Raw genomic sequence first — 27426 nt, forward strand, 5'->3', positions numbered from 1 at the left:
CCCCACAAGGGGAAGGGGGGGGGGGGTCTTGTCAGTAGTCCCTCCTCTCCCCAGCCTCCCAAGGAAGGGGGGGCTTGTCAGTAGTCCTTCCTCTCCCCAGCCCCACAGGGGAGGGGGATTGTCTGTAGTCCTTCCTCTCCCCAGCCCCACAGGGGAGGGGGATTGTCAGTAGTCCATCCTCTCCCCAGCCCCACAGGGGAGGGGGATTGTCTGTAGTCCATCCTCTCCACAGCCCCACAGGGGAGGGGGATTGTCAGTAGTCCATCCTCTCCCCAGGCCCACATGGGGGACCTGTCAGTAGTCCATCCTCTCCCCAGCCCCAAAGAGGGGCTTGTCAGTAGTCCATCCTCTCCCCAGCCCCACATGGGGGACCTGTCAGTAGTCCATCCTCTCCCCAGCCCCAAAGAGGGGCTTGTCAGTAGTCCATCCTCTCCCCAGCCCCACATGGGGGGCTTGTCAGTAGTCCATCCTCTCCCCAGCCCCAAAGAGGGGCTTGTCAGTAGTCCATCCTCTCCCCAGCCCCACATGGGGGACCTGTCAGTAGTCCATCCTCTCCCCAGCCCCACATGGGGGACCTGTCAGTAGTCCATCCTCTCCCCAGCCCCACATGGGGGACCTGTCAGTAGTCCATCCTCTCCCCAGCCCCACAGGGGGGCTTGTCAGTAGTCCATCCTCTCCCCAGCCCCACATGGGGGGCTTGTCAGTAGTCCATCCTCTCCCCAGCCCCACATGGGGGGCTTGTCAGTAGTCCATCCTCTCCCCAGCCCCACAGGGGGGCTTGTCAGTAGTCCGGGGCCAGGTCTGGAAGGGTCTGCAGTGGTGGCTAGCTGTTGTTGTCGCCCGTCATGTACTTGAGGGCAGCGAAGCCGTAGCGCCTCGACATGTTCTGTTGGAACTCCTCCTTGAGGGTCTTGAGGCAGACGCGGTACTGCTTGTTGGAGCGGAACTTGGTGATGTCGAAGCTGGGCGCGTGCGGCATGTGGATCATGTACGCGTTGGGGAGGACCACAAACTCGTACTCCTGTGAGAGAAGGGATATACATGTACTGATACTTTCGGTACATTCGTGTGGAGCGAAGGCAGGAGGGGCCCTACTATAGAGCCCTGTGGGACTACGCTAGCCAGTTAGCTAACCAATAGCCCTTTCTCTGGTCAATTATTTACTTGCTGGCTGGCAGGCAGGCAGACAGCTACTCATAGACAGGCAGACAGACAGCTACTCATGGAGAATTGGACAGGCAGGCAGTCAGACAGCTACTCATAGACAGGCAGACAGACAGCTACTCATGGAGAATTGGACAGGCAGGCAGACAGCTACTCATAGACAGGCAGACAGACAGCTACTCATGGAGAATTGGACAGGCAGGCAGGCAGACAGCTACTCATAGACAGGCAGACAGACAGCTACTCATGGAGAATTGGACAGGCAGACAGCTACTCATAGACAGGCAGACAGACAGCTACTCATGGACAATTGGACAGGCAGGAAGGCAGACAGCTACTCATAGACAGACAGACAGCTACTCATGGACAATTGGGCAGGCAGGCAGACAGCTACTCATAGACAGACAGACAGCTACTCATGGACAATTGGACAGGCAGGAAGGCAGACAGCTACTCATAGACAGGCAGACAGACAGCTACTCATGGACAATTAGGCAGGCAGACAGCTACTCATAGACAGGCAGACAGACAGCTACTCATGGACAATTAGGCAGGCAGGCAGACAGCTACTCAGACAGGCAGACAGACAGCTACTCATGGACAATTGGACAGGCAGGCAGGCAGACAGCTACTCATAGACAGGCAGGCAGACAGCTACTCATAGACAGGCAGACAGTAAGACAGCTACTCATTGACAGACAGACAAATAACTACTCATGGACAGACAGACAGGCAGGCAGGCAGGCAGGCAAAGAGCTACTCATGTTATGTTATTATGTTATTATAACAGCTACTCATGTTATGTGCAATAATTTGTGCAGTTATGGAAACAGCTCTTTGTGTTTATGCAAGAAAATGTAACACATTTATTTATTTACATATTGTGTGCATGCACATTGTACTTTGATACATTTTGCGAAAATAAAGCAATTGAAAGAGAGAAGTTATCAAGTATCATTAATGTCGTAATTTTATCTACTGGCCCCTGGCCCCTTGCCATTTTTGTAATGTGGCCCACAGGTAAATCTATTTGAGTATCCCTGCTGTAGACCATGCCTCCCCAGTGTTGAAATTAATTCAAAATGTTATAAAAAACTAACATTTGATGACTAAAACTAGACTAAATATACTGACAGTTTGTCGACAAATAAAACTAGGCTAAAATGTGGAGAAGAGATCCAGTAGCAGTAAAACACAAGTAATTTTATGCTCGGGTGTTGCGCTCTGAAAATCTATTTTCAACATGTAACCAAGTGTAAAATCAGCCATTACGACACTGATTCAGAATAAATTTTAATCAACTGTTGATTTAGTAGACTAAAACTAGACTAAAACGCTAACTTTTCAGGTGACAAAACTACATTTTTATTCAATAGACTATTTTGAATGAACGAATAAACAAACAAATTATTTCTGTCAAAATCAACACTGGCCTAAGCTTCTTTTCACCTGACAGTGACTGGCTTTGGTCCATAGAAAATAATACCAGCACTCGCGTTATATCAAATAGGATTCTTGTTCTATTGTGTTCTGCCCTATACCCTACCAAGGTATGGCTGTAGTGTAGTAAGCAGAATTACTAATAAGTATTGCAGGTAAGTTAATAAGATCTAATGTCATGCATTCTTGTCACAAATTGTAAATACTAGTCATGACTTTAAAAAAAAGTGTTTCTACTAATTGCTTTTATGGCAATTACATGTTAATGTCTAGTTTAACCAGCCGTTAGCAACAAGCAGAATAAACCTCAAATCACTTTTCACATACAATTTATCAATATTCTTCAACTAATAAACATTTGCAGTTTTATCAACAGGCACCTAAACACAGCGATGCTGTGGATAACTGACTGCAATAACTAGATTTGTTAGAACGCAAAGGCATAAAGCAAGAAATATGGCGTTACCGATGGTTCTGTATCTGTAGGGAGTTTGTTTTTCACCCTCCCCATTGCTCAATTGATTAAATGCAATCTCAAGGCAACACAATTCAGGGCATGCCTGTTTACATTTTCAATACATATTTCACATCAAGCTATTCATTTGATGCCCTTTTCACACAGATTGATGCTTTTATTGTTTTACTGACGACACAAACAATTGTTTGGAGTATTGCAAATTGTGAGGAATAAACTCTACTCTACTAGAGCGGTATAACGGGCACTGGCCTACTTGGAACGATGCAAGTTGGAAATGCATGCCCCACCCAGTTTATGTCTGTGTCCCTTTTGTGCCCATATGGAGCTTTGACAGGCATGCCCAACTATGGAGTCTATGCAGATGCCAGAACAACATTGTGATGTCAGAACAGGCCAGCTCCATATATGGATATCAGGTGTGATCAATTGGCAAATTTGGGCCCTGTCCAGAGCATGGACAGAGGCTTTTGTGCTGGTTCTGGACAACTGTGTATCCCACCGACTCAAGGCTGAGACGAACACACACACACACACACAGTGGGGAATGTGGAACACACTGTTTTATGGAATGCCCTCCCCCTCGAGATAAGGCTCGCAGAATCCGTCCCCCGCTTCAAATCCCTCCTAAAAACTCATTTTTTATAAAGCTGCTTTTAACACCTAAACGTTTTTTTTAACATTCCCTATTGTTCTTATGTCCTACTACATTTCTGTACATTGCCTGTTCTTTATTTTCATTATTGTCAACTGTTGTTTATGGTGTGCACTGCATTTGATGTTATTTTTTCTGTAAAGCACTTTGTAACCTCGTTTTGAAAGGTGCTATATAAATAAAGGTTTATTATTATTATTATTATTATTATTATAAACCCCTTTTTCTAACATTTCTTTTTTTTTTAATTATTGTTATTATAATTTAACTAAAATGAAGTAGTTTAATTTTGCTGGGGGCACTGAAGAACACAGTGGATGGCCCAAATCCTTCTTCATAATGGGAGCACCCACTCCATTTAGAATAAATGCTGCTCTTACTTCTAAGGTCTAATCCAATTAGGAGGAACAATCATTAATGTGTGGAAATACAATCAACTCTCTTCCAAAAGTATGACTTAAAACCCCTTAAACCGTATTGTTGACAGGGATCCCCCAGGGTCCCCTCCTTGTGTAGATTGGCTATTATAACCCATTCTGAACGGGAACCCATTTTGGTGTTGGCATCATGTTATGCTTTAGCTATTGAAAAATAGCAGATCTACAAGCTCATAGCGCGCCACCGAGTGGCGCGCTACGAGCTTGTAGGTCTGCTATTTTTTGAAAAATCGAAGAGCGACTGACATTTTTAGAATCTGATCTCAGGTCAGAATGGGTTAATCAGACCAGTGTGTGTCCAGTGGAAACCTCGTATGAATCTGATCTCAGGTCAGAATGGGTTAATCAGACCAGTGTGTGTCCAGTGGAAACCTCGTATGAATCTGATCTCAGGTCAGAATGGGTTAACAGAATGTTTGACTATTTTGACAGTCATTATGGCATGCCCAGAATAAGGACTGTAAATACAACAAATAAGACAGGGGGAAAAAAAAACATAGAATCCTAGAATAAGTAAGTACTGTATAGTCTACCTACAAACAGTGCAATTCAGCGATCACTTGTGTTTCAGTTCATCTGTGCAAAAGATGTTTGGTACAGTGCATCTGTACCAAACATCTTCCAATATGTATCGTGTGCATTGGACCACAATGGAAACAAGCACCCTGGGTTGCATTATCCTTTCAGCATTATAACCTGTGACTGTACTACCTGTACTGTTACAGACTTGTTAATAAAGTATCCATGTTCTGGTTAACTGCATTAGAGTAAAGCTCATTTACATAGATCGCAATCATTTGAGATAATCACAACATTTTTGCATAATCATCAGACATTTTGTGACCCGTTGTAACAGCTATTTACGCATTTATAAAAGTATAAAACGATTAAATATGTACTGTAAGTCATGTGTTTAAATGTTGTATGTTTAAAATACTTGTCATATCTGCCCTGTGCAATATTTTTTATTACGAAGCCTTAAAGGCAATCTGAAATTCAAAGTATCAAAATATCCAAGTTCCAATGTTCAATGCCAAAAAACCCCACAACTAAATCGTTAATCGCAATTATTTGTGCGACAACCTAATCGCCAACTTAAAACTTGGCAATGGTGAGGGCCCTAAATGTGCGTTCCAAGCGGAGGTGTGAGTGGCCTGCATACCTGCGCGTCCAGCTCCATGATGTGAGCCACTTTGTTCCAGCCGAAGCCCACGAAGCGCCGGTCGTACTCGGGGCTGTCCCGGCGCACCATGACGTACGGCTCAAAGTCGGCCTCCCACTGCACCCTGTACGGCGTGGTGGCCGTCCTCCACTTGGCGAAGTTGGTGGGCGCGTGCCCCTTCGTCCACACGTGGTACCTGCACACGGTACTGACATCAGTTTCCATTCTTCAAGCTACATAATCAAGGCTAAGTCATTGATTTTTTTCCCCGTTGTTTTCATTTCATATGAAAGCAGGGAACCATGGCTTCAAATTGACATATTGGTTGTTCAGTTTGACCCACCAGTTTTGGAGATATGGCTTATAGAGCAATGTCTTGCAGAGAAGCAGCGAGTTGAGAAAACAGGCTTGAAAGGTTCACTTCTGTGGACTCCAACATTACACCTAGCTACATGTTTAAGCCTTTATTTCATATTTGCATGTCAATTTCAGCTCTGACGTTTATTTCAGACATGCTCTAGTATGTGAAAAGTCTGCCTGTGATATTAACTAATTTTGCATAAAAAAAAGAAAATCAGTTTCCCCCCTCTCCTGAACAGTTAGTCTTGCCGCCATGACTGTATCTGTATCAAAAAGAGTCACATAATATGCCTACAGTATGTGCAAAGTATTCACTTTTGTTATGAGTTTTGGTTCTTTCAGCTACCTTGCCCACGCTACAGTAAACAGAAAGCATGGTTTTGGGACAGTTAATTTTGTAGTTCCACCTTCAGGCCTTTTTTATAGATTATATATAAATATACATATAAAAACAAACAAAAAAAGCAATATTAGTTTTTGTTACCCAAGGCTCTACATTATACACGAGGAGAACACCCACAAAGTACTGGATTGTGTTTTTCATTTAAGCTTACTTACCTTTAGTGTTTCTGAGAAATTACATTTTGATGGGAAAAAGAAACCTATTCTGCTCATGGTAATAGTTGTTTTTTTCTCCTTTCTTTTTCCAAGGCATTTTTTTCTCTTTATTGATTAGCTGCATTTTTTACCACCACAAAAAGCTGCTGCATCCAATATAAACTCCTGCTGCAGCGTCACTAGAATCATAATATTATATTCAACAATGTAATGACGAGTGGTTTATCCCAGTGGTTCTCAAAGAGGGGTCTGAGGACCGCCAAGGGCCCTTAACGGGATTTCCAGGAGGGTCGTCAGCACAATGTATGCATAGCATCAAAAATCAGTGTATCCAGTTTAAACCCACATAGGCTATTTGAAAAGAGCAGATCTATACAAGCTCAATGCAACACGTCGTGAGCTTGTAGATCAGCTATTGTCTTTGTAAAGAAGAAAAATGTGAACATCTTGTAATGTTTTTGAAACATTTTCACAGAACAAATCTCGTATCGCACAAAATACTTCCAGATGTGGGTCTGCAGACATACCGTATAAATATTAATTTGGGGGTAAGGGATGCACGATTAATCGGTAGCATAATCGGAATTAGCCATAAAAATGCCATAATAAATCAAATTAAATTACATTTGTGTACTCATCTCATTGAGTAGTCATTCAGTTGTGAAAACAGCCACTTTGAAAAGTATTATGCTACTTTTTAAATTGATTGAATACTTTATTAACAGGCTTTGGGCCAAGCCCCTATAGGGCTATTGGCAGATATGACCCTGCAAATAATCGGGGAGCGGATATCGGTCATAATTTCATAATCGTGCACCCCTATTTGGGGGTCCTTGGAAAAACGTTAGGAGAACCACTGGTTCATTCAATGTGAGGGATTACTCACCTGAAGGTGAATAGCGTGCCCATGTCCAGCTGGGAGAGGAGCTCCGCCTTGGACTTGGGGTAAGACAGGCGGTAGCGCAGGGTCTCAAACGCCGGGACCACCAGGGCCTTCTTCGTGTTGGACATGTCCAGCTGTACCACTGACTTCCTGTGTGCGCACACACACACACACACAGACAAGCTTGTATTCCTGTACATCCAGCAATTGCTAACCTCTAAATGCCTAATCCTTACACAAACCTTTTCTAAATTTAGAGGACCAAGGAAATGGTAATCATAATGTCTACTTCTGCAATTCAGCTATACTTGCTGTGGGGACATATGGCCCCCACAAGTATAGTGTCTCTCACACACACACACACACACACACACACACACACACACACACACACACACACACACACACACAGGTCAATACGATAATAACAATAGCTTTGATCAACGTTAAGAGAGGCCATCCAAAGTGAAGTTGAGCTCACTTATATTTCAGTCATGCGAGACCAAAAGCATTAACCTTGGCCAATGAACGCCATGAGCTACAATGATGATGTGCCAAACAACATGTCCGCCACAGTCATGTGGCTGAGCCACATGACTTCACATCAATGTTGACTTCGTCGATTAAAACTATGGCGAAAAATGTTCATCGACTGCGTTTTTTCACTGACGAAAACTCAAGAAAAAAAGTCTTAAAACTAAGACTAAATAATATATTTACTAATAAAAACTAGACTAAAATGTTAGGGAGGGACGAGAAGAGATGCAACAAAGTGTAAAATCAGGCATTGCGATGCCATCAAGGCCTGCCAAAATACATTTTAGTTGACAAAATTAACTGTATTGTACTAAAACTAGACAAAAACTAAAAGGAATTGTATTCAAAAGACTATGACGAAAACTAACAAAAAAAGATGTATCAAAAAGGCTGGGCAACATGACTTCAGGAGGCCAAAAAATATTTGTGTTATAGGACTTTTTCTTAATTTTTTGAAATATGAACCCTAGCATCCCTATTCCGGTTGGAACATTTGACAAAAATAGCCAATGTACAAGCTGGTAGATCGGATATTCTCTGCAAATAGGTTTGGTAAAGGGACAAAAGAGCAGACCAAGCACAGAGCAGACCCCGTAGCCGAGTACATCTCAACTTCTCAGTAAGCTCTTTACTCTATACTACTCTATTCCTATAGCTGGCAAATTATAATTTGCACTGTTTATTCTACTACTCATGCATGTATTACTCTGTGTGTAACACATGCACAGTACATCAAATACAGAGGCAGCGTGGGGTGCCTCGGTGTCCTACCTGAGGTACTCGTAGAGGCCATACATGGGCAGGAAGTCGATGTCGGAGAGGAACATGTAGGGCGTGTTGACCTGCCGCATGGCCACGTTGCGCAGCAGGTTGACCGGGTAGAACTGGCCCTCCTTGTACACGATGTGGTAGCCCACGTTGCCGCGCGACATCAGCACCTCGGAGCCCTGCGCGTAGCGCAGGAACTGCTGCGCCTCGGCGTCCGACAGGTAGAGGGCCAGGCTGATGGGGCCCTCCCAGTGTTTGCAGATGGCCTCCAGCATCTGGAGCCTGCAGGGAGAGATTGATTGCGTGATTGACTGATTGCCTTATTAAACCATTAACCCATTTAGACCCGAGGACGATTCTACAAATGTCTTCCAAATGCTGACAGTTTTCTGAAAAACCTCATGTTTCTACTGTATGTCAGTGGTTCTCAAACATTTTCAAGTCAAGGACCACCAAAAATATATGCAATTGGCCTTCGACCCCCATCTGAAAATATGTTGTTCCTGGGGCGCTCCCAGAAGCAAAACCTTGAGTTAAAAACGTTCGCTCTGAAAGAATATATATTCAAAGATTTGAGCCACATTATCATGATTTTCCAAAAAAATAGCAGATCTACAAGCTCATAGCGCGGCAGCTTGTAGATCTGCTATTTTCCAATAGCTAAAGTATAACAATGCTTAAAACACCAAAAGGGGTTCCCGTTCTGAATGGATTAATGCCGATTATAAAAATGTCTTCTAAACCCCGACAGTTTTTATATCTAGATATCAGTGGTTGTTTTTCATGGCAAGGACCCTCAAAATGATATGTATGAGGCCGCAGCCAGCCAGTTGCTGCGTTACTGTAAGTGGTTTGATGGGTGGACCACAGATGCCTTCAAGATTTTCAAGAGTGCCCTGATAAAAAAAAAAAGGCTGACAACCACTGTTCTCAACGTCCAATTCCTTAAAGTTAAAATCAGTACTGAGCGGACGCATGCAAAAAAAAGTGGTTTTAGATGTTAACTGGATCCGACCCGCTCCCCTTTCCGATCACAAAAGCCTGCTTCGCCACAGTGGCGATCCACTTTCACTGGCTAAAATGAAGTGCCAATAGCTTCAGGGCTTTGGAGTTGACATTTCAAACACAAAATCAATGCCTTTCCCTGATAGCGTGGCCAATGACATTTGAGAAGCAGCGAGGAGTTCACTTTCTAATTTGTCCACGAGAATTTCTCAGCACAGGCCAGAGCAGCGCAGACAGACACGCTACTGTATTTATATTAGAGGGGGGTGAGAGTATCGACGCGTGTGTGCGTGCGTTTGTAGTCCCCGTGAATATAGTAGAATATGAGAAATAGATTTGTGAGGATCAGGCCGAGGTGGAGAACAGTACAATGTAAATCCACAAGCTCACACGGCATCGCAGTGCGACACGTTAGCTTGTAGACTGGCTATTTTGCTGTAACGCGTGTGTGTGTTGCGTGTGTGTGCGCGCGCACACTTCTGTGCGTCAAGTGGGTGTGACACGCTTTCCTAGAGTGTCGAGTGCAGTTTTTATGATGCTCTCAAAGATGCCCATGATCTTGGAATCCTTTCAAATTTCTGCAGCGCGTGGTCCAGAAGCTGCCACTTTAAAGCTAATGGCTGGCTCTGGGCAAATATCAATAAACCTAAAGGAACTGTAGCCTCGCCGTTGGGCAGAAACCTTATACAGTCCAAAACCCTTACTTTTCAGGAAACGGAGAGAACAAATTGATCCAATGCAGTTAATATCAAGTCACAAGATCTTGTAAATACTATAAAAGATATAGTGCATGCATTATCCTAATCAAAGTCCAGGTGCTGGGTGAACGGCAGATCAACAGTGAAAAACAATTAAGTCCGCACACTGGTTCTCAGCTCTCCAGTTTGCGGAATTCATTTTTTTGTACAGTAAATATTTGTAAAATCCTTGGGCGCCAGTAGCCAAGTAGTTAACCCATTCTGAACGGGAACCCATTTTGGTGTTAGCATCATGTTATGCTCTAGCTATTGAAAAATAGCAGATCTACAAGCTCATAGCGCGCCACCGAGTGGCGCGCTACGAGCTTGTAGGTCTGCTATTTTTGAAAAATCGAAGAACGACTGACATTTTTATAGAATCTGATCTCAGGTCAGAATGAGTTAATCAGACCAGTGTGTGTCCAGTGGAAACCTCGTATGAATCTGATCTCAGGTCAGAATGGGTTAAGGCATGACACCCCCCACTGCTACTTTTGATGCTTCTGTGTGACGCTGTAGTATGATTTAGGATGGTGTCAATGTATTAAATAAATAAATCTCGATATCTACCTACCTACCATGAGTTTCCACAGCGCAGTATAGTAAGAAGCACGTACAAATCATAGAAATGATCATAGGAAATAGGAGTTGGATAAGTAGGATTTATTGGACTTCCCGAGATGGAATTCCGGATGTTCTCGCAGCTTTGCAAGGCGATCATAATCCCTTGTTTGACTTTAATTTACTGCTTTTAATTTTATATATCAACTCCTTGCAGCTCAAACAAGGCTCCTTGAGTGATTCAAACAAACCAGGGAGATTACCAGACAGCCAGAGAGAGTAATGGAGCAAGAAAAATAAATAGAAAGAATTAAAGAAAAAAGGCAGAGAGAGAAACACATTGAAGTTCATATCATCTCTGTCAGGTGAAAACCTTGTATGTTCACAACTTTTCAGGAAAAGGAACAAAATAAAAATAATAATAATGTGTGTTCCTATGAATCCAATGAAATTATTATTTAGTTGTTAATGCCTTAATTACTGGTTAAATGTTAATACAACCCTCACCCTCAGACACACGTAACCACTTTCGTTTCCAAACTTTTTTTTTATATAGCGAAAATAGATTTTCTGTTCAACAATGTGCAGTACATCATCGATAAAAATGTTAATAATAAAATAATAATAATAAAACAGAAGATAACATTAACCCATTTAGACCCGAGGCCGATACAAAAAATGGCTTCTAAATCCTAACAGTTTTCTGAAAACCCTTTCTCGGTCAGTGGTGCTCAACCTTTTTCATGTCAAGGACCCCCAGAACTATCTGTATTTGGCCACGGAACCACATCTGAAAAATGTTGTTCCACGGACTCCCCAGAAGAAAATATTTGAGTTAAAATAAAAAATGTTCGCTCTGAACGAATATAAATTCAAAGATGTGCGCCACATATTTTTCAAAAATAGCAGATCTTCAAGCTCGTATAGCGCGGCACTCAGTGCCCGTCCTGTTGAAAAAAGGTGATACGAGGTTTCTGCCTGACAGCAGCCCCTCCAAATGTGTAAGGCATCGGACGCCCACACGAACACAGCGTGGGGTTCACCGTGGAAGTGTGTTTACAATTACGGAGCTCGCTGCGAGCGATGAAAGCTAAACAATGAAATTAGCATATAAATGGCAAAGTGTATAGAGTGTTGGCCGTTAGAGATCCTGGGATTACTTGTGCTACTTTTGAGCACTAATGTGATGATCTTTATGAAAATTGAACCGGCGGGGTGTTTGTGAACTTTCTAAAAAGAAACAAATAAAAAACTCTTTCACATTGTAGCTTATCAGCTGCAACTATACAGACAGTAGGCCAATTGGTTGGTGTCTGCCAAATGATTTCAGGTGTGCTTAATCACAGATTATCACGCATGAGAGATTTGTGTTCGTCGGGCAAGAGGCACCATTGCCCGGCATCGAACGTGTGCTTCTTCTGTGGAGGACACTCACGGTTCCGTTTTGGCAGATTTTGAGCCAGTTATTGCTTCGTATAGATAAGAGACTTTAGAGACAAGAAACTGAAGCCAAAGAGGGGGATAGACCGGATTCTGGCTGATATCAAACAGGATTTGTTGCAAGCATAATACTGTGTGTGTGTGTGTGTGTGTGTGTGTGTGTGTTGACCACATGCACAAACATTGCAAATTCAATATTTTGGGGGTCTTTTCAGGGCTTTGCAGAGTTGAGCAGAAGCGACGCGACGGGGGCTTGTTTTTGAATTAGCGGCAGATAGGAGAGTCTGCCTTCAAGGGGGGCGCAAGCAATTTCTTTTTAAGTGTGTACTTTGAACAGTGTTTTGGTTTCCATGGCAATGGAACGTCACTCCCCATATCTCAAATTAATGAGACGTGAAATGTGAGCTTGCAGATCAGGTGTTTTCGGGGGCTTATTCCCTGGTGAAATGTCAGAATAAAATAAATAAACAGAGATATTTAGTGTAGGAAACAAGAGGGGACCTAGTATAGAACCATGGTGGACCCCTGTCAAAGAACAGTGTATCGTCTCGTGTGGAAACCCCATTATGTCTAAAACCGTTACTTTTCAGGATTCAAATAAAAAAACCAGCAAAAGTAGCAGATCTACAAGCTCATACTGCGTCTTTCTCACCGCGATTCGAGCTTGTGGATCTGCTACTTTTGTGTGACAGTAGTGTGATCAAGTAGTGTGTTAATTTACAAAAAGGTAAAAAAAAATGGATAGGAGGTTTCTGCCCGACAGCAACGATAGAGTTTAAGTGGTACCACTTTACTATCCTCAAACAAACAATGGGCTTTTGCTGAGAGCGTGTTCGACCGCTCGAGCACAGCCTTAGCGGTGCAGCAGTCAATTAAACTACATTTTTTACAAAATATAAATAATCAAATCTATTTTTGATTTGAAAATGAGATCAATGACATTTTCCACGTCACATTCCATCACTGAACCAATCTATATCCAGCCTCGATACCCAGGCTTTCATTTCTGTCTGCGCACAATGGAAAAACTCCTTCATATTCTTTGACAATGTCCCTAAAATAGGACTCCTCTAGATTTCGTTTTCGACAACGGCACAAGGGTTTGTGTTTTCTCTCCGTTTTCCCCCCAATGTCGTTACAGTGACACAGTAAACAAGGCTCTCTTGCACGGTGGGTTAATAACTTGTGCCAACAACAGGGACCTCTCCTGTGAGACGCAGACCATGTTCAATCAGCGGCGGTGTCACGGCTTGCGACAAGCCAGCCATCGGGCCTGTTCATTTCCGCTAAATTGAAGAGTGGTATGCGAGTCAGCCGCAGACTGAAGACACATTCTGACAGACGTGGAGAGGAACGCACACGCGGAGAGGACGTGCACGTGGCCAGGGAGGAGAAGCATCACTGGGCAGAAACGCTGTGACGTGTTGGGTGGAAAGCTCGTACATTATCTCCATATTCCGTGGTGTTTTTGTTCTTTTGGAAATGTTAAACTGAAAGTGTGCCCTTGCTTTGTATATAAACACTGAATCACAATGACACATATTACCAAGAGCTTGAGACTATATAATAACTACATGGAACATTTGTTTGTTTTATTATTATTTCCGGAAAAAAGTAACCATTTTGGACATACAAGCTTTCCGCCCCCGGCAGCGGCGATACGAGCGATGGCTTCCCATCTCCGACGCATGGGCTCCCTTCTCCTCCCATCTTTCTGAGTGTCACGGGTGAACAAATAAAGAGGGATTGTGGAGATGGAGGGGCAGCAAACCCAAACTACTCTGTTTGTTTCATAATCTCTCTCCCAATAGTGCTGTCACAAGCTGAGCTGCCACCAGAGCAATGGAGCCCATCGTCGTCGTCGGACAGACAACTTGTATCTCCGTATTTCAACTTGTGGCGGTTGCTTTTTTTTTTTGGTCTCGTGAATAATTCTCTAGAACTGGATGGCCTGTAAGATAATGAGTGTAAATACTTGAAATGTAACAATTTAAGTATTGAACTGTGCTGCTCAACACGATCTGTTCACCAAAAACTCAAAAGAATAAAAATTATGTATATATATATATATAAAAAAAGAATGTCCTGTTGTAAAACAGTGCTGTGCAAAAGTAGCAGATATAGGAGATATACTCGCTCACAACAAAAGGAATTTAAGTAATTATTAAAGTGGTTAAGTTTTTGGGGTTTTTATAAATCCCAATAAAACCAACAATGACAAAAACGTGTGACCAAATAAATAATAACTACATTGGAACACCCGATATGTTTTATCTTTCAACCGTTGTGGACATACCAGGTTTCCGGACGACATCGTTCAACCACACACACACACACACACACACACACACACACACACACACACACACACACACACACACACACACACACACACACACACACACACACACACACACGTTTGGAAAAAAGATCTGCCTGACAAGAAAGAAAAAACACAAAAAGAAGCGTTCATGTTGATATCGTTTGCTGTCAGACAGAAACATCCTATTTCCATATTTTAACTATTTGTTCGTAAATGAATGCCCTATATACTGTACTAAAGCGTCACGAGAAAGCATCAAACGTTGCAGATCCGCAAGCTTGAAACATGCTGCAACGAGACACATTTTGAGCTTGTAGATCTGCTACTTTTGCACTTTGACTATGAATTTGAATCCTGAAAAGTAACAGTGTTGGACACACGGTATGAGCTTTCCACTCGACAGAGATGAGTTGTAACAAAGTCCTTCCGCAGTAGTGCTGGAAAAGGAACAACAGACGGACACATAATTGTGTTGTTTGATCCGTTTGTTCTTTTGATGCGTTTTGATTTCATTTGTAGAAAAGAAAAAGAGGTTTCGAGACGGCCTGTCTTGATGTTTTCCCAGTTCAGGGAAGGGAAATGTGTTTGCGTCGTTTTCAAAGTTGTAAGTTGCAAATGTTTTTCACAATAACCGCCACCAATTTATATTCAGAGAGGTCATGGACGACGGATGCTTGTATAAATAGAACATTGATGTAAGGTACACACTGTGTGAGTGTTGATTTTGTTGACTAATAGTATGACAAAAAATGTTCGTCGACTATCTTTTTTCACGGACGAAAACTAAATGCAAACTATAAGCTATGATGACTAAAACTAAGACTAAATATAATGGCCGGTTTTCCAAAGGACAACTCTGCAGTCTGCACATGCTCAGTTGCCCTCTAGGCCGCACATGAAGCCTGTGAACATAGACATTCCGTGCATAGATGTGCCACGCAATGGTAAGAGGTGTCCTTTGGGAAACCGGGCCATTGACAATTTCGTCAAATAAAAACTATCTAGGAAGTGACTAGTGGACAAGAGATCCAGTATGAGACTATGACAAAAAAAAATCTGTCAAAATCAACACTGGAGAAAAATGTTTTTCTTTTGTCTTGAAGGGGCATGTTTTGCACAACATAGTCATTTATTTCATCATGTCTGCCCATGATCTGTGATCCTGTGACTTGACATCCATACCGTTTTATTGTTTGTTTCTATTTTGAAAAGAAAATCAACACTGGAGTGAGTGGTTTCAGTGGCATGGTACCTGTCCATGGAGAGCTGGGCGACCAGCGTGACATCCGTGTGGTCGGTGCTGGTCTCGTACTCGTAGTGGAGGAAGTACAGGTGTGTGCGATGCACCGTGAAGCGCTCCCGTCGAAACTCGTAGCACGGGTCATCCTCGTCCAGCTCCGACAGGGTCCTCTGGAGCTGAACGCAGACAGACAGGGGATATAGTTACTTACTCTAGGGGCACAGTTGGAAAGGAGAGGAAAATGAAAACCAGACAGACGGACAGATTTTATTGTTGTATTCCCAATAAAATCTTGTGTGTGTGTGTGTGTGTGTGTGTGTGTGTTTTGCGAATGATTTGGGGGCCCACTTGCAATATCGAGATGGCCTGCCAGTGGGCCCTGGCCCACAGGTTGGGAGTGAGTAGTCTAGCCCCCGACCGATACCAGCTTGGAGGGTCTTTCTGTGTGGAGTTTGCATGTTCTCCCCGTGTCCCCTAGGGTACAGGTACCCTCACAAAAAACATACAGTAATCCTGGTCTCCTGGAAAGGAACAGGTCGAAATAACATGTTCCTTCCACGCACTACGTCCAGCCGGAGAAACTCCCCATAATTTAGCGGACTGTCTGTCAGTCAGAGTACTTCCTTAGCATAGAGCAAGACAGCTGCTCGCTTTCTGCGTCATCTCACAACGCACGGACCGCCTCACGGAACCTAGCGCCGCACAGCCCTGTCCTCCAACCTCAATCTGCCCTGCATTACACACGCCAAACATTCTAATCATATTAATTAAATTAAAAAAACATCTCCCTGCTAATCACGTGTCACCAGTGTCACCAGTGAAATGCATGTTGGGACGGACACAGATTAATACTGTGACACACTTTTCCGCGCAACAGAATTCAGAACTGGAAAGGACTAGTTAAATAAAAACACTAGAGATAAAAAACAATGTTTCTATTTCAAATGTATGTACAATTATGGGGGAAGAAAATAAATGCACTTGATGGTGATGCTCAAAGAAAACGTGCTCAGTTGAAGTGTTAAAAAGGAATTTAGCAGTTGAGGCGTGTTAAATGGTGATAGTGATGCCAAGTGTTGTTGATTAATTTGTTTAATTTAACGTTCATTTAAGTAGATTCAAGCTCATTCATCTTTAACCACGCTCAACCTGGTGTCCCTATTTCAGGCATGTCATTATAGGTGAAATTTTAAAAAAATTAGGTGAGAATACCACGTTTTGACGAGGCATAAAACAGGTCGTTGTTAAACAAATGTTACTATTTGTGGTATTAATGATTATTATAGCCCTCGTGAGTATGGAACTTCATATTTCCCTACAAATGCAAGATAAAAGGCCCTTTTCATCAGAGTCTGAGTGCAATAATACAACTTCAGTGTAGTGTCTTATTGATGCCCTTCTCCCCCGACGACAGACAGACAGGCTCTCAGACTAATGACATTTGATCAGTATTCCGTTTCAGCTCTTTGAGGTCATCCGGGGAGATCTGGCGGAGTTGTGTATTCCTTTAATTTAATTAATATTTTTGAAATTCAAACTTTGATGCAATTTCAGGGGAAAATGAAGAGGAGAATATATGGATCAAAGAAGAAGCTCAATGTTTCCATGGAGAGATGTGACACAGTTAAGGTCATTACACACTGGCGAATTAGCGACGCGATGCGAATAAGCGATCTGGAAATGCGAAATATTGCATGTTGCAGTTCGCCTGCGAATCTCTGCAAAATACGACACCAGAGCGAACAAATAAAGAGCCAAAACGGTCGCATTTTCGCACATTCGCCACTGATGTGGAAGCTTGCATGGACTTCAATTGTTTTTTTTTTAAAATGCGAATTATTCACACGAATATATCGCGTCGCCAATTCGCCAGTATGTAATGACCTTTACAGGCCTCTGTCACTCTCTATGGATTAAGAACCGAGAGGTTAGTTACGAGTGGTAGATCTTTTTGTATTGCAGCTACTCTAAGAAGGAGTACACACACACACACACACACACACACACACACACACTACAGTGAATTAAAACAATTATTAGATCATTAACAGCTCAAACACTCTGAGCTCTAACTTTAGTTTCTTCTTCTTTCTTTAAAGGACCTATAACATAACATTCTACTTTTTCATATTATTTTGTGGCTCCCATATGTGTTTTCTATCCCCACAAATTTTTAACAATCAGGCTTTCATATCATAGGTGATTTAATGGAAATTGCTCTCAGGAACAGCTCAACTGATTTTGTCCTCATCGTGATGTCATCAATGTCACCCTACTTTGTATAATTCCTCCTCTTCTTCAGTCTTCAGTTCCAAATTTGCATTTCCACTTTGTTTACAATGTCCGCCATTGTTGATTTTCCAAGCTGGCATGGAATGGAAACAAGCCTGGTGTCATCTAGCATCAGTATTATAATGACTCAAATATTAAAGATCTGCATATCAGCACCCCCACCACCTCAGGACATTGTGGTACTGCAGCTAAAACTTCTTTCAAAGTCCAGAAAGAAATGACAAGGACTGGTTATATCAGAGTGGGGATTGATTCTCAAACCATTAGAAATATGTTTGAGGGACATATGATATTAAATATTAAAACATTTAAAATGCATGTTATTTCTGCTTTAACTTTATTTCAACTCCAGCCGAGGGCTTGACGCAGAACTTGGAAGAATCATAGAAGCCCGACAATTTTTTTTCTTTGCTTTCTCTCTTTGTGGTCCTGAGGGATATAGTGAGAAAAAGAAAAAAACAAAAGGACTGTGGAGCTCACCGCAGTTGCTAAAGTGTCGACAGCATCGCTTTACTTCTTGAACAGGGTGCCGAGTTTGGCCTTTGGCGAGGAAGCCGAGCGGTGGTGACACGGGGACCTTTTGGAGCACCCCGAGTGGCGACACGCCGCTGCAGCCAATCCCCAAGTGACTTCATTAGGCTAATCATCACCGTATAATGGAATTGCTGTTCAAACTCTGAAAAATGGAGTGAGCAAACTTATTTCCAGAGTTAAGGACGCACTGGGACTTGACTGGTGGCAAAAGAAAAAGGCTGCACTGGCACACACGGCGATGGGGGGGGGGGGGGGGGGGGGGGGATTACACAATGATTAATTAGCCCGACCTATGTGCTGACACTTCAATAATTCTGCCATGGACGAGCCGGGACGTCGCTCTGTGGGAAAAGAAACTAAACAAAACAAAGCACCCCATGGATCAGTGATGACCTTCGGCAAGCTGAGAGCTCAGGAGGTGTGAGGTGAACTTTTATGGGTGATGAAAGGCAGCCAGAGAGTCCATATGCGCCCCCGTCCCCGTCCACGGAGTGTCCTGATGGATATTCACTCCCTCTCTCGGTCTCGCCATGGCTCGCCATACCCCACACTAAAGAACTCGCCCCTTTAACCCATTCTGACCTGAGATCAGATTCATACAAGGTTTCCACTGGACACACACTGGTCTGATTAACCCATTCTGACCTGAGATCAGATTCATACGAGGTTTCCACTGGACAGACACACACTGGTCTGATTAACCCATTCTGAGATTCTCAGATCAGATTAAAAAAATGTCAGTCGTTCTTCGATTTTTCTAAAAATAGCAGAACTACAAGCTCGTAGCGCGCCACTCGGTGGCGCGCTACGAGCTTGTAGATCTGCTATTTTTCAATAGCTAAAGCATAACATTATGCCAACACCAAAACGGGTTCCCGTTCAGAATGGGTTAACAACTCGTGTTAATTTCGTTAACAGTAAATTTAGTATTTTGCTGAAATCTGAAATTGTAGTCGATCTCTGTACTCTGTAAAAGCAAAAAAGAACATGAGACAGAGACTGCTTTATTTCAGTGCTTTGTAAACAATCCACATAGTTGTATTTTAACACATTTCTTCCAGTCTATGTTCTGTAATTGCATCATCATGCTATTATTATGTCCATGGATATACAGAGAGAGTGAACCAAACAATTATAAATTAATATAATAATACCTCTTATATAATCACCAACATGAACTGTTTGTTATTTACAGCTAGATAGAGTAGTGGGCGAGATGGAAAAGGGGCGACCGTACCCGTTTGTATCTGAGATGTAGTAGAAGTAAAAGTAGAAGTAAAAGTATTGGAAATACTCCAGTAAAGTAAAAAGTACCTCAAAATGTTACTGTACCAGAGATTAAAATACAGTGCATTTTGCGTCCCAAACGCAGATTTTTGATAATGGACTTTATCCTGCACTGAAGACTAAAGCACCACACACACACACACACACACACACACACACACACACACACACACACACACACACACACACACAAGTCAATCTGACCGATTAGGAGATTTTGAAGTGGATTTTCTTGAAAATGATTTGTATATATATATATATATACACTATATATAATATATATTGTGTGATTAACGGATTATATATATATATATTATATATAATCCGTTTATCACACAATCAAAGACCAAAACATTTGCAGGCAGCTGGTGTTAATTACCTCGCGCTCACACCGTCACTATAATTATAGTTTGGTAAACTGAAAAAAATAAATAAGAAATAAATTGAGACCCGAGTTGAAACAGTGCCCACTGGCGCTGCCTGGAATTAGTTGGAATGTAACATTTAGAAGACAATGGCAAGTCGTCAACACCCTGCGGCGGGTGGGAGAGGTGTGAAGAGCATTAGAAGAGATGCAGGGAGTGAGTGTTGCACGAGAAAATACTACAGATTATACTAGCCTATACATTAAAAAAATTATATACAAAAAATCAAAGTGCATTTGAATGACCACCTGTGAGTCCCAGGACCCATTACATTGAAAACCTATATACATCACTGAGTACAGTACTTGAGTAAATTAAGTACTTCCCACCACTGTTTGTTTAATACCTGTCGTGGGGAAAAGAGTCTCCCACAGACACAGACACAGACGGATAGCGTTTAGAGAGAGAGTTCAGAGCTCGCGCGCTGAGAGTAGATCTGTATAATCAGAGTGACAGATTCTGTGGCTAAGCTCAACTGACCCCTCACCTCTCCGTGCGCCTCCCCACTGACACTCAAATTAAGCGCTCATATCTCAACTGACAAGAAATGGCCGCTCCGTGAAACCCTCCACGGATGTGTTCCGACTCTTCATTTTGGGGAAACGTTTCATGTTGGGGTTAGTATTGGACTAGACATTTACAGGTTAGGGTTTTGTTCTTTCTATTGTTTTACCTATTGTATAGGTGGTTGTGCGGCGATGTCACACACACCGGAAAATAGCCAATCTACAAGCTCTGAATGCATTGCAGTGTAGATTGCCAATTTCTAGGGTACTTTCAGCTATTTTCCATTCTGTCCTAAAATGTAGAGTGAGTGAGTGAGTGAGTGAGTGAAAGAGAGAGAGATAATTGTCATAATAATAGAGAGAGAGAGAGAGAGAGATACATCACATAACATGCAATTTAGCTTTTTTTGACACCTGCAGGCAGATTTTTTGCAGGTCTGTGTTTCATGTTCTCAGGACCCTAGCAGACACTTATTGGAGCCGACTGTTCCAGCACCCTGGACAGAAACCAATTGCCTACCTCTCTAGAATTGCAACCCACCACTTCAGGACCACGGACAGCTCACTGACAAAGACAACATGCTCTCTCCAGCACCACAGGCAGCTCACAATACGGTGCTTATTAGATAGGCTACATACCAAGATACGTTTTGGGTTCAGTGCTTTTCTCGCTCAAGGGCACTTTGACAAGAATGTGCAAATTGCTGGACCTACAACTTTCAGGCTACAAAATGGCCTTTTTAACTATTGTCAGATTCAGATGGCTTTATTGATTTTGTTTTTGCAATGCAGCAGAAGGCCATTTTCCCGGTCAGCAGCCGGCTTTATGAAAGCAGTGACGCACAATGAATTAAGCAGCCTATAATAAAAAACCAAAAAAGTGAAACATCCGACAGTAACAAATCAGCAATTCTTAAACAGCGCCTGACACAGGCCTCTCCATCAAATAAAAATGTATAATCCAAAGCAGCACGGCACATGACGAACGGCATTTTGCATATATAACTGAAATAAACTCAGAGGCTTCGTGGAAACAGCACACGCAAGTGTAAAGGAACAGCATTTTACTTCTCTTGCCGTAAAATCAATCATTAATCATTTAATCAAGGCTTTATGACAGCAGCATGACGAGCGCCTGCTGCAAGGCGCACACATGGCTCGCGGGACCAAATCAGCACAACCAGAGCTGCCTGGGAGAAATGAGGTGGCCCTGTGCTTTAATAATTAATTAATTAATTAATTAATATCCAAAACTACACACAAATGATCACATTTCCATCTATAAGGACAAACCTTATTAGAAAAAATATTAAGGTTTTAAGAATAATACCAATAAGTGTATTCAGCACCACGGACAGTGGAGAGCTAAGAGCAGTGTTTCAGCACCACGGACAGAGCATGTCACCTACATGTAATGTTTCAGCACCACGGACAGAGCATGTCACCTACATGTAATGCTTCAGCACCACGGACAGAGCATGTCACCTACATGTAATGCTTCAGCACCACGGACAGAGCATTTCACCTAAATGTAATGCTTCAGCACCACGGACAGAGCATGTCACCTACATGTAATGCTTCAGCACCACGGACAGAGCATTTCACCTAAATGTAATGCTTCAGCACCACGGACAGAGCACGTCACCTACATGTAATGCTTCAGCACCACGGACAGAGCATTTCACCTAAATGTAATGCTTCAGCACCACGGACAGAGCATTTCACCTACATGTAATGCTTCAGCACCACGGACAGAGCATTTCACCTACATGTAATGCTTCAGCACCACGGACAGAGCATGTCACCTACATGTAATGCTTCAGCACCACGGACAGAGCATGTCACCTACATGTAATGCTTCAGCACCACGGACAGAGCATTTCACCTACATGTAATGCTTCAGCACCACGGACAGAGCATGTCACCTACATGTAATGCTTCAGCACCACGGACAGAGCATTTCACCTACGGTAAAGTCTCAATGTAATGCTTCAGCACCACAGACAGAGCATTTCACCTACGTTACATTATCAATTAAATGGTTCAGCACCACGGACAGAGCATTTCACCTAAATGTAATGCTTCAGCACCACGGACAGAGCATTTCACCTAAATGTAATGCTTCAGCACCACGGACAGAGCATTTCACCTACATGTAATGCTTCAGCACCACAGACAGAGCATTTCACCTACGTTACATTATCAATGAAATGGTTCAGCACCACGGACAGAGCATTTCACCTAAATGTAATGCTTCAGCACCACGGACAGAGCATGTCACCTACGTTACATTATCAATGAAATGGTTCAGCAACACGGACAGAGCATTTCACCTACAGTCTCACTGTATTGTTCAGCACCCGGGAGAGCATTTCATCTATATTCTCAATGCAATGCTTCAGCACCACGGACAGAGCATTTCACCTACATTCTTACTGTATTCAGCATCGTTCTCACTGCAATAACCAAACTGAGACTTCACATCAAAACTAAAAAAGGTTTTCAGGGCAGAATTATGACAATACCCACTCATAACAATAAAGAGCACTTGAGAGAAGATTTCATAACCACCTAAAAGAAAGCAACCCAGACACGCTCGATAGCATAGCCCTCAATCATAGAGAAAACCTACAGGGATGCCCCATTAGTCAGCTGGTCCAGTGAATCTGTGCACAAACGCAACCCAAAACCAACTGTATATACTTTCCCCTCAGTTCATTACATTTTGACACTTGCTTTGGCAATGTAAACGCATAATGTTTTCTCATGCCGATAAATTGAATTGTATTGTTCAGCAGCACGGACAGAGCATTTATTTCACCTACGTTCTCACTGTTGTGGTCGGTTTCGCTGGGACAGCCGAACAGCTCTCGCCGCAGCAGGTTCCCGTCATACTCCAGGAAGGTTAGGTAGAGGTTCCGGAAGAACTCCACATGCTTATTCTTCACACGCAGTTTCTTAGGAGAGTTCCAGTGGATTACCTGAAAGAGAAGCATTACCGTTAGAATAAGACCTGATGCCAGACTATACTAAATGTTTACCAAATTCTGTTTTCTGAGAAACGTATCAGTGGTGCACTGGTGCTCAAGCTCAAAGGACCCACAGAATTATCTGTATTTTGCCGTGAACCCCCATCTGAACATATGTTGTTCTAGGGCCTTTAAGCCCTATATACAAAATATTTGAGTTACAAACGTTCAATGTTAAAGAATATATATTTAAAGATTTGCACACATTTTCACAACAGCTAGTTTAAAAGACTAGCTGTTGTGTGGAATTCAAAAAGTATGAATTTCTATGGAATATCTTGGTTGTGTGCCTGTATTATTACACTACTGGAGAACAGCCATTATTAAGTGATGAAACAAAATAATAATTTGTCTAGTACATGCCCCAAAGAATGACGAATCTTGACGATGTGTCCATGAGAAAATCATTTGCTTTGCCCTTTTACAGGCAAATTAACTCTTCTGGGTAACAGTCTGTCGGTACACCCACGTATTTATGTGACAATACCTGCTTGATTTGTTTCATTACAGTTAACAATGGGGGCTTTATTGGAATCCGATGGAACCAATTATCAAATGCAATTTCTAGAAAATGACTAGACTAGAAAGATACATTTGAGAGAAAGGGGGAAAGACAAATATATAGAGAGGAGAGAGATAAAGAAACAGAGGGATGGGCAATACAAAGAAGAAGAGAGGGTTGGCCAGAGATGGAGAAAATGTAACATTCCATAATTTCATAGTATTATGACATTTACTGTCTGTAAGCAAAGTAGTTTCTGTGCAAAAACAAAAGGGCAGTATAAAATCATTCAGTTATCAGGCTCTCCAATCCAATCCAATTATGGGAGGGAGAGAGAGAGAGAGAGAGAGAGAGAGAGAGAGAGAGAGAGAGAGAGAGAGGGGGAGGTATGACAGGCGAAGAGAAAATAGACACATTAAGTCAACAAAGAGGGCTGGTGTGTGTGTGTGTGTGTGTGTGTGTGTGTGTGTGTCTGTATGCGTGCGTTTGTATTACTAAACTTGTGTTGGCCAAATTATGTCCCCACAAGTACAGTCTTAGAAATACACATTGTGAGGACAATTTCCCTGGTTCTCACAAGATAAATGGTTGTTTTTATGGTTAGCAAATATTTAGTAAAAGTTTTCAGAAGTTCTGAATGAGGTCAAAATGTAATTATCCTCACCTCCCTTTTCTGAAAACGTTTGGGAGAAAAAAAAGTTTGTACTTCGGAATGAGCATATATTGCACTTTAAGCTTACACATAGGGATAGATTCACGTTAGGCAACACACATTAAACGTCCAATAGACCTTTGCTTCCATATGACGTAATTTTCAAAATATTTTCTTACACACTTATACACTTATAAATTTGCGCGGCTGTAAAGACGAAACAAAAGTGGGGAGGAGGCTCCACTATATTTTTACTCATGATAGCACTTCCGTTGCTCCAGACTGTATGACGGAAGCATTTGAAAATTGCGAGAGGCAACGCGAGACGTGTGTGTGTGGGTGTGTGTGTCCCGCATGGAGGGAGCTTTCTCTCACCTTGAGGTCCGACACGTCCTTGTAGCACTTCTCCGAGCGTGTGTGGTCAGACAGCTGGACGTTCCAGAAGCACGGCAGCTGGTGCACCAGGAAGGGGTTCTGTTTGATCACTGCGTTAAAGATGTCCTGCGCACACACACACACACACACACACACACACACACACACACACACACACACACACAGCATTACCTTACAAATACATAAATAGTTTCTTAGTTAGGTCAGATGGGTATAGGCCTGCAGACACTTCTTTTCGCATTTTCAAGTGGGCCCCCTCATCCACAAAAGCTTAAAAAAGTAATGCAGTCAGTCTCCCTCTGAAAACAGCACCATCCAATAAAACACAGCTCCATAGTTTTGACAACTCTCCACCATATCCTCCCGAGCCATTCGGCAGAACCTTGTAGAGTTTCATCATCCGTGGAGAGGTTGACGGAGGAGTGAGGAGGACATTTCTGCAGAAAGCAATTGAAATCCACTCCACATGACGGTGAAATATTCTCTCCGGATGGACTGAGCCGATACCACAATGCTCACTTTTTACAGCTGTACCCAGAGGCACTAATATGTGCCGAGGTACTTTACTGGAGTATGTAACATTTTCAATACTTTATACTTCTACTCCACTTTTAGAGTGAAAGAGTATACTTTTTACTCTACTACATTAAAAAATATAGCAATATAGCAAAACACACAAACTCAAGCCCTATTTCATACTTTGGCTATTCGCATCATCACATCCCCGTGTGGGATCTGCTACAGTGCTTTCTGGACAAAGAAAAAATAAACTTTCAACTTTTATTAGAGTATGCACTTTTACTCAAGCAAGTACAGTATTTACTCGTACAGTATTTCCACACTGTGGTATTCCTACTTTTATGTAAGTGAGTAGTGTTCAAAAAAAACTAAAAACAAACGCATACATCTTCCACCACTGCTTGACTGTGAAATATTCTCTCTGGACAGAGCAGATTCAACAGGGCCGTCTCATGCGGCTCCGCTTGCTCCATCTCATTTGTCATGCCTCTGCCGGCGGACAGCTGCGCCCGGAGGCGTCGTGTTAGCTGGTCACCCAGCTGTCCGTCCGCCCGCACGGCGCCAACCTTGTCAACGCCATATCTCAGGAATGAACGCCTTCGGCGAACTTCGTGACATTTGGCACAAATGACAACCGACGTGGACTCACACGGGTGTACGGATTAGACGTAGGTGGTCAAACGTCGCCGGTCAAGGTCACCGTTTCCTCCCGTAACACCGTCAATCATTCAATTCCTTCCATTCATTAATTATCCTATTATTGTCGCTGTCGGGTGGAAACCTTGCATGTCCACAGGAAAGAACCTGTAGTGTGTTCCAGTGGATCCAACGCAGTGATTTAGTCTAAAGAACCTGTAGTGTGTTCCAGTGGATCCAACGCAGTCATTTAGTCTAAAGAACCTGTAGTGTGTTCCAGTGGATCCAACGCAGTGATTTAGTCTAAAGAACCTGTAGTGTGTTCCAGTGGATCCAACGCAGTCATTTAGTCTAAAGAACCTGTAGTGTGTTCCAGTGGATCCAACGCAGTCATTTAGTCTAAAGAACCTGTAGTGTGTTCCAGTGGATCCAACGCAGTGATTTAGTCTAAAGAACCTGTAGTGTGTTCCAGTGGATCCAACGCAGTGATTTAGTCTCAAGCTCTCGTTAAAACTGCTCTTGGCTCAATATGTAGAAAACGTGTCGCGTGGTGACGCATTGTGAGCTTACAGATCGGCTATTTCCGTTGTGTATATTGGGGGGCTTAAGTGGTTTTAAAACGGCGGAAAAATACTGGAGGGGAGCCGTAGCCGCCGCAGCAGCTCCTTAAATCCTGCAGACATAAGGAGACTGGTTTATAGTTTGGGTGTACTGTAACCGGCGCTCGTCAACTAGGAATACTTAACCCATTCTGACCGGGAACCCGTTTTGGTGTTAGCATCATGTTATGCTTTAGCTATTGAAAAATAGCAGATCTACAAGCTCATAGCGCGCCACCGAGTGGCGCGCTACGAGCTTGTAGGTCTGCTATTTTTCGAAAAATCGAAGAACGACTGACATTTT

The 27426-nt window shown here is 42.7% G+C and overlaps 1 protein-coding gene across 2 annotated transcripts in view; it reads right to left on the reverse strand.

The window, feature by feature from the left end:
* Positions 1–476: 476 nt before the first annotated feature.
* Positions 477–27426, reverse strand: part of large1 (LARGE xylosyl- and glucuronyltransferase 1) — a 106502-nt gene continuing 79552 nt past the window's right edge. For both annotated transcript variants that reach the window (XM_080757330.1, XM_080757329.1), the window contains exons 9-15: positions 25348–25473; positions 23615–23770; positions 15758–15921; positions 8443–8721; positions 7138–7284; positions 5334–5529; positions 477–1021 (exon numbers count right to left, since the gene is read on the reverse strand). In XM_080757330.1, coding sequence (XP_080613456.1) covers positions 824–1021; positions 5334–5529; positions 7138–7284; positions 8443–8721; positions 15758–15921; positions 23615–23770; positions 25348–25473 — 1266 coding nt within the window. In that variant the 3' untranslated portion in view covers positions 477–823. The remainder of the gene's footprint in view (positions 1022–5333; positions 5530–7137; positions 7285–8442; positions 8722–15757; positions 15922–23614; positions 23771–25347; positions 25474–27426) is intronic.

This window comes from Protomyctophum bolini (genome assembly GCF_963924005.1).
Source record: "Protomyctophum bolini genome assembly, chromosome: 23".
NCBI lineage: Eukaryota > Metazoa > Chordata > Actinopteri > Myctophiformes > Myctophidae > Protomyctophum > Protomyctophum bolini.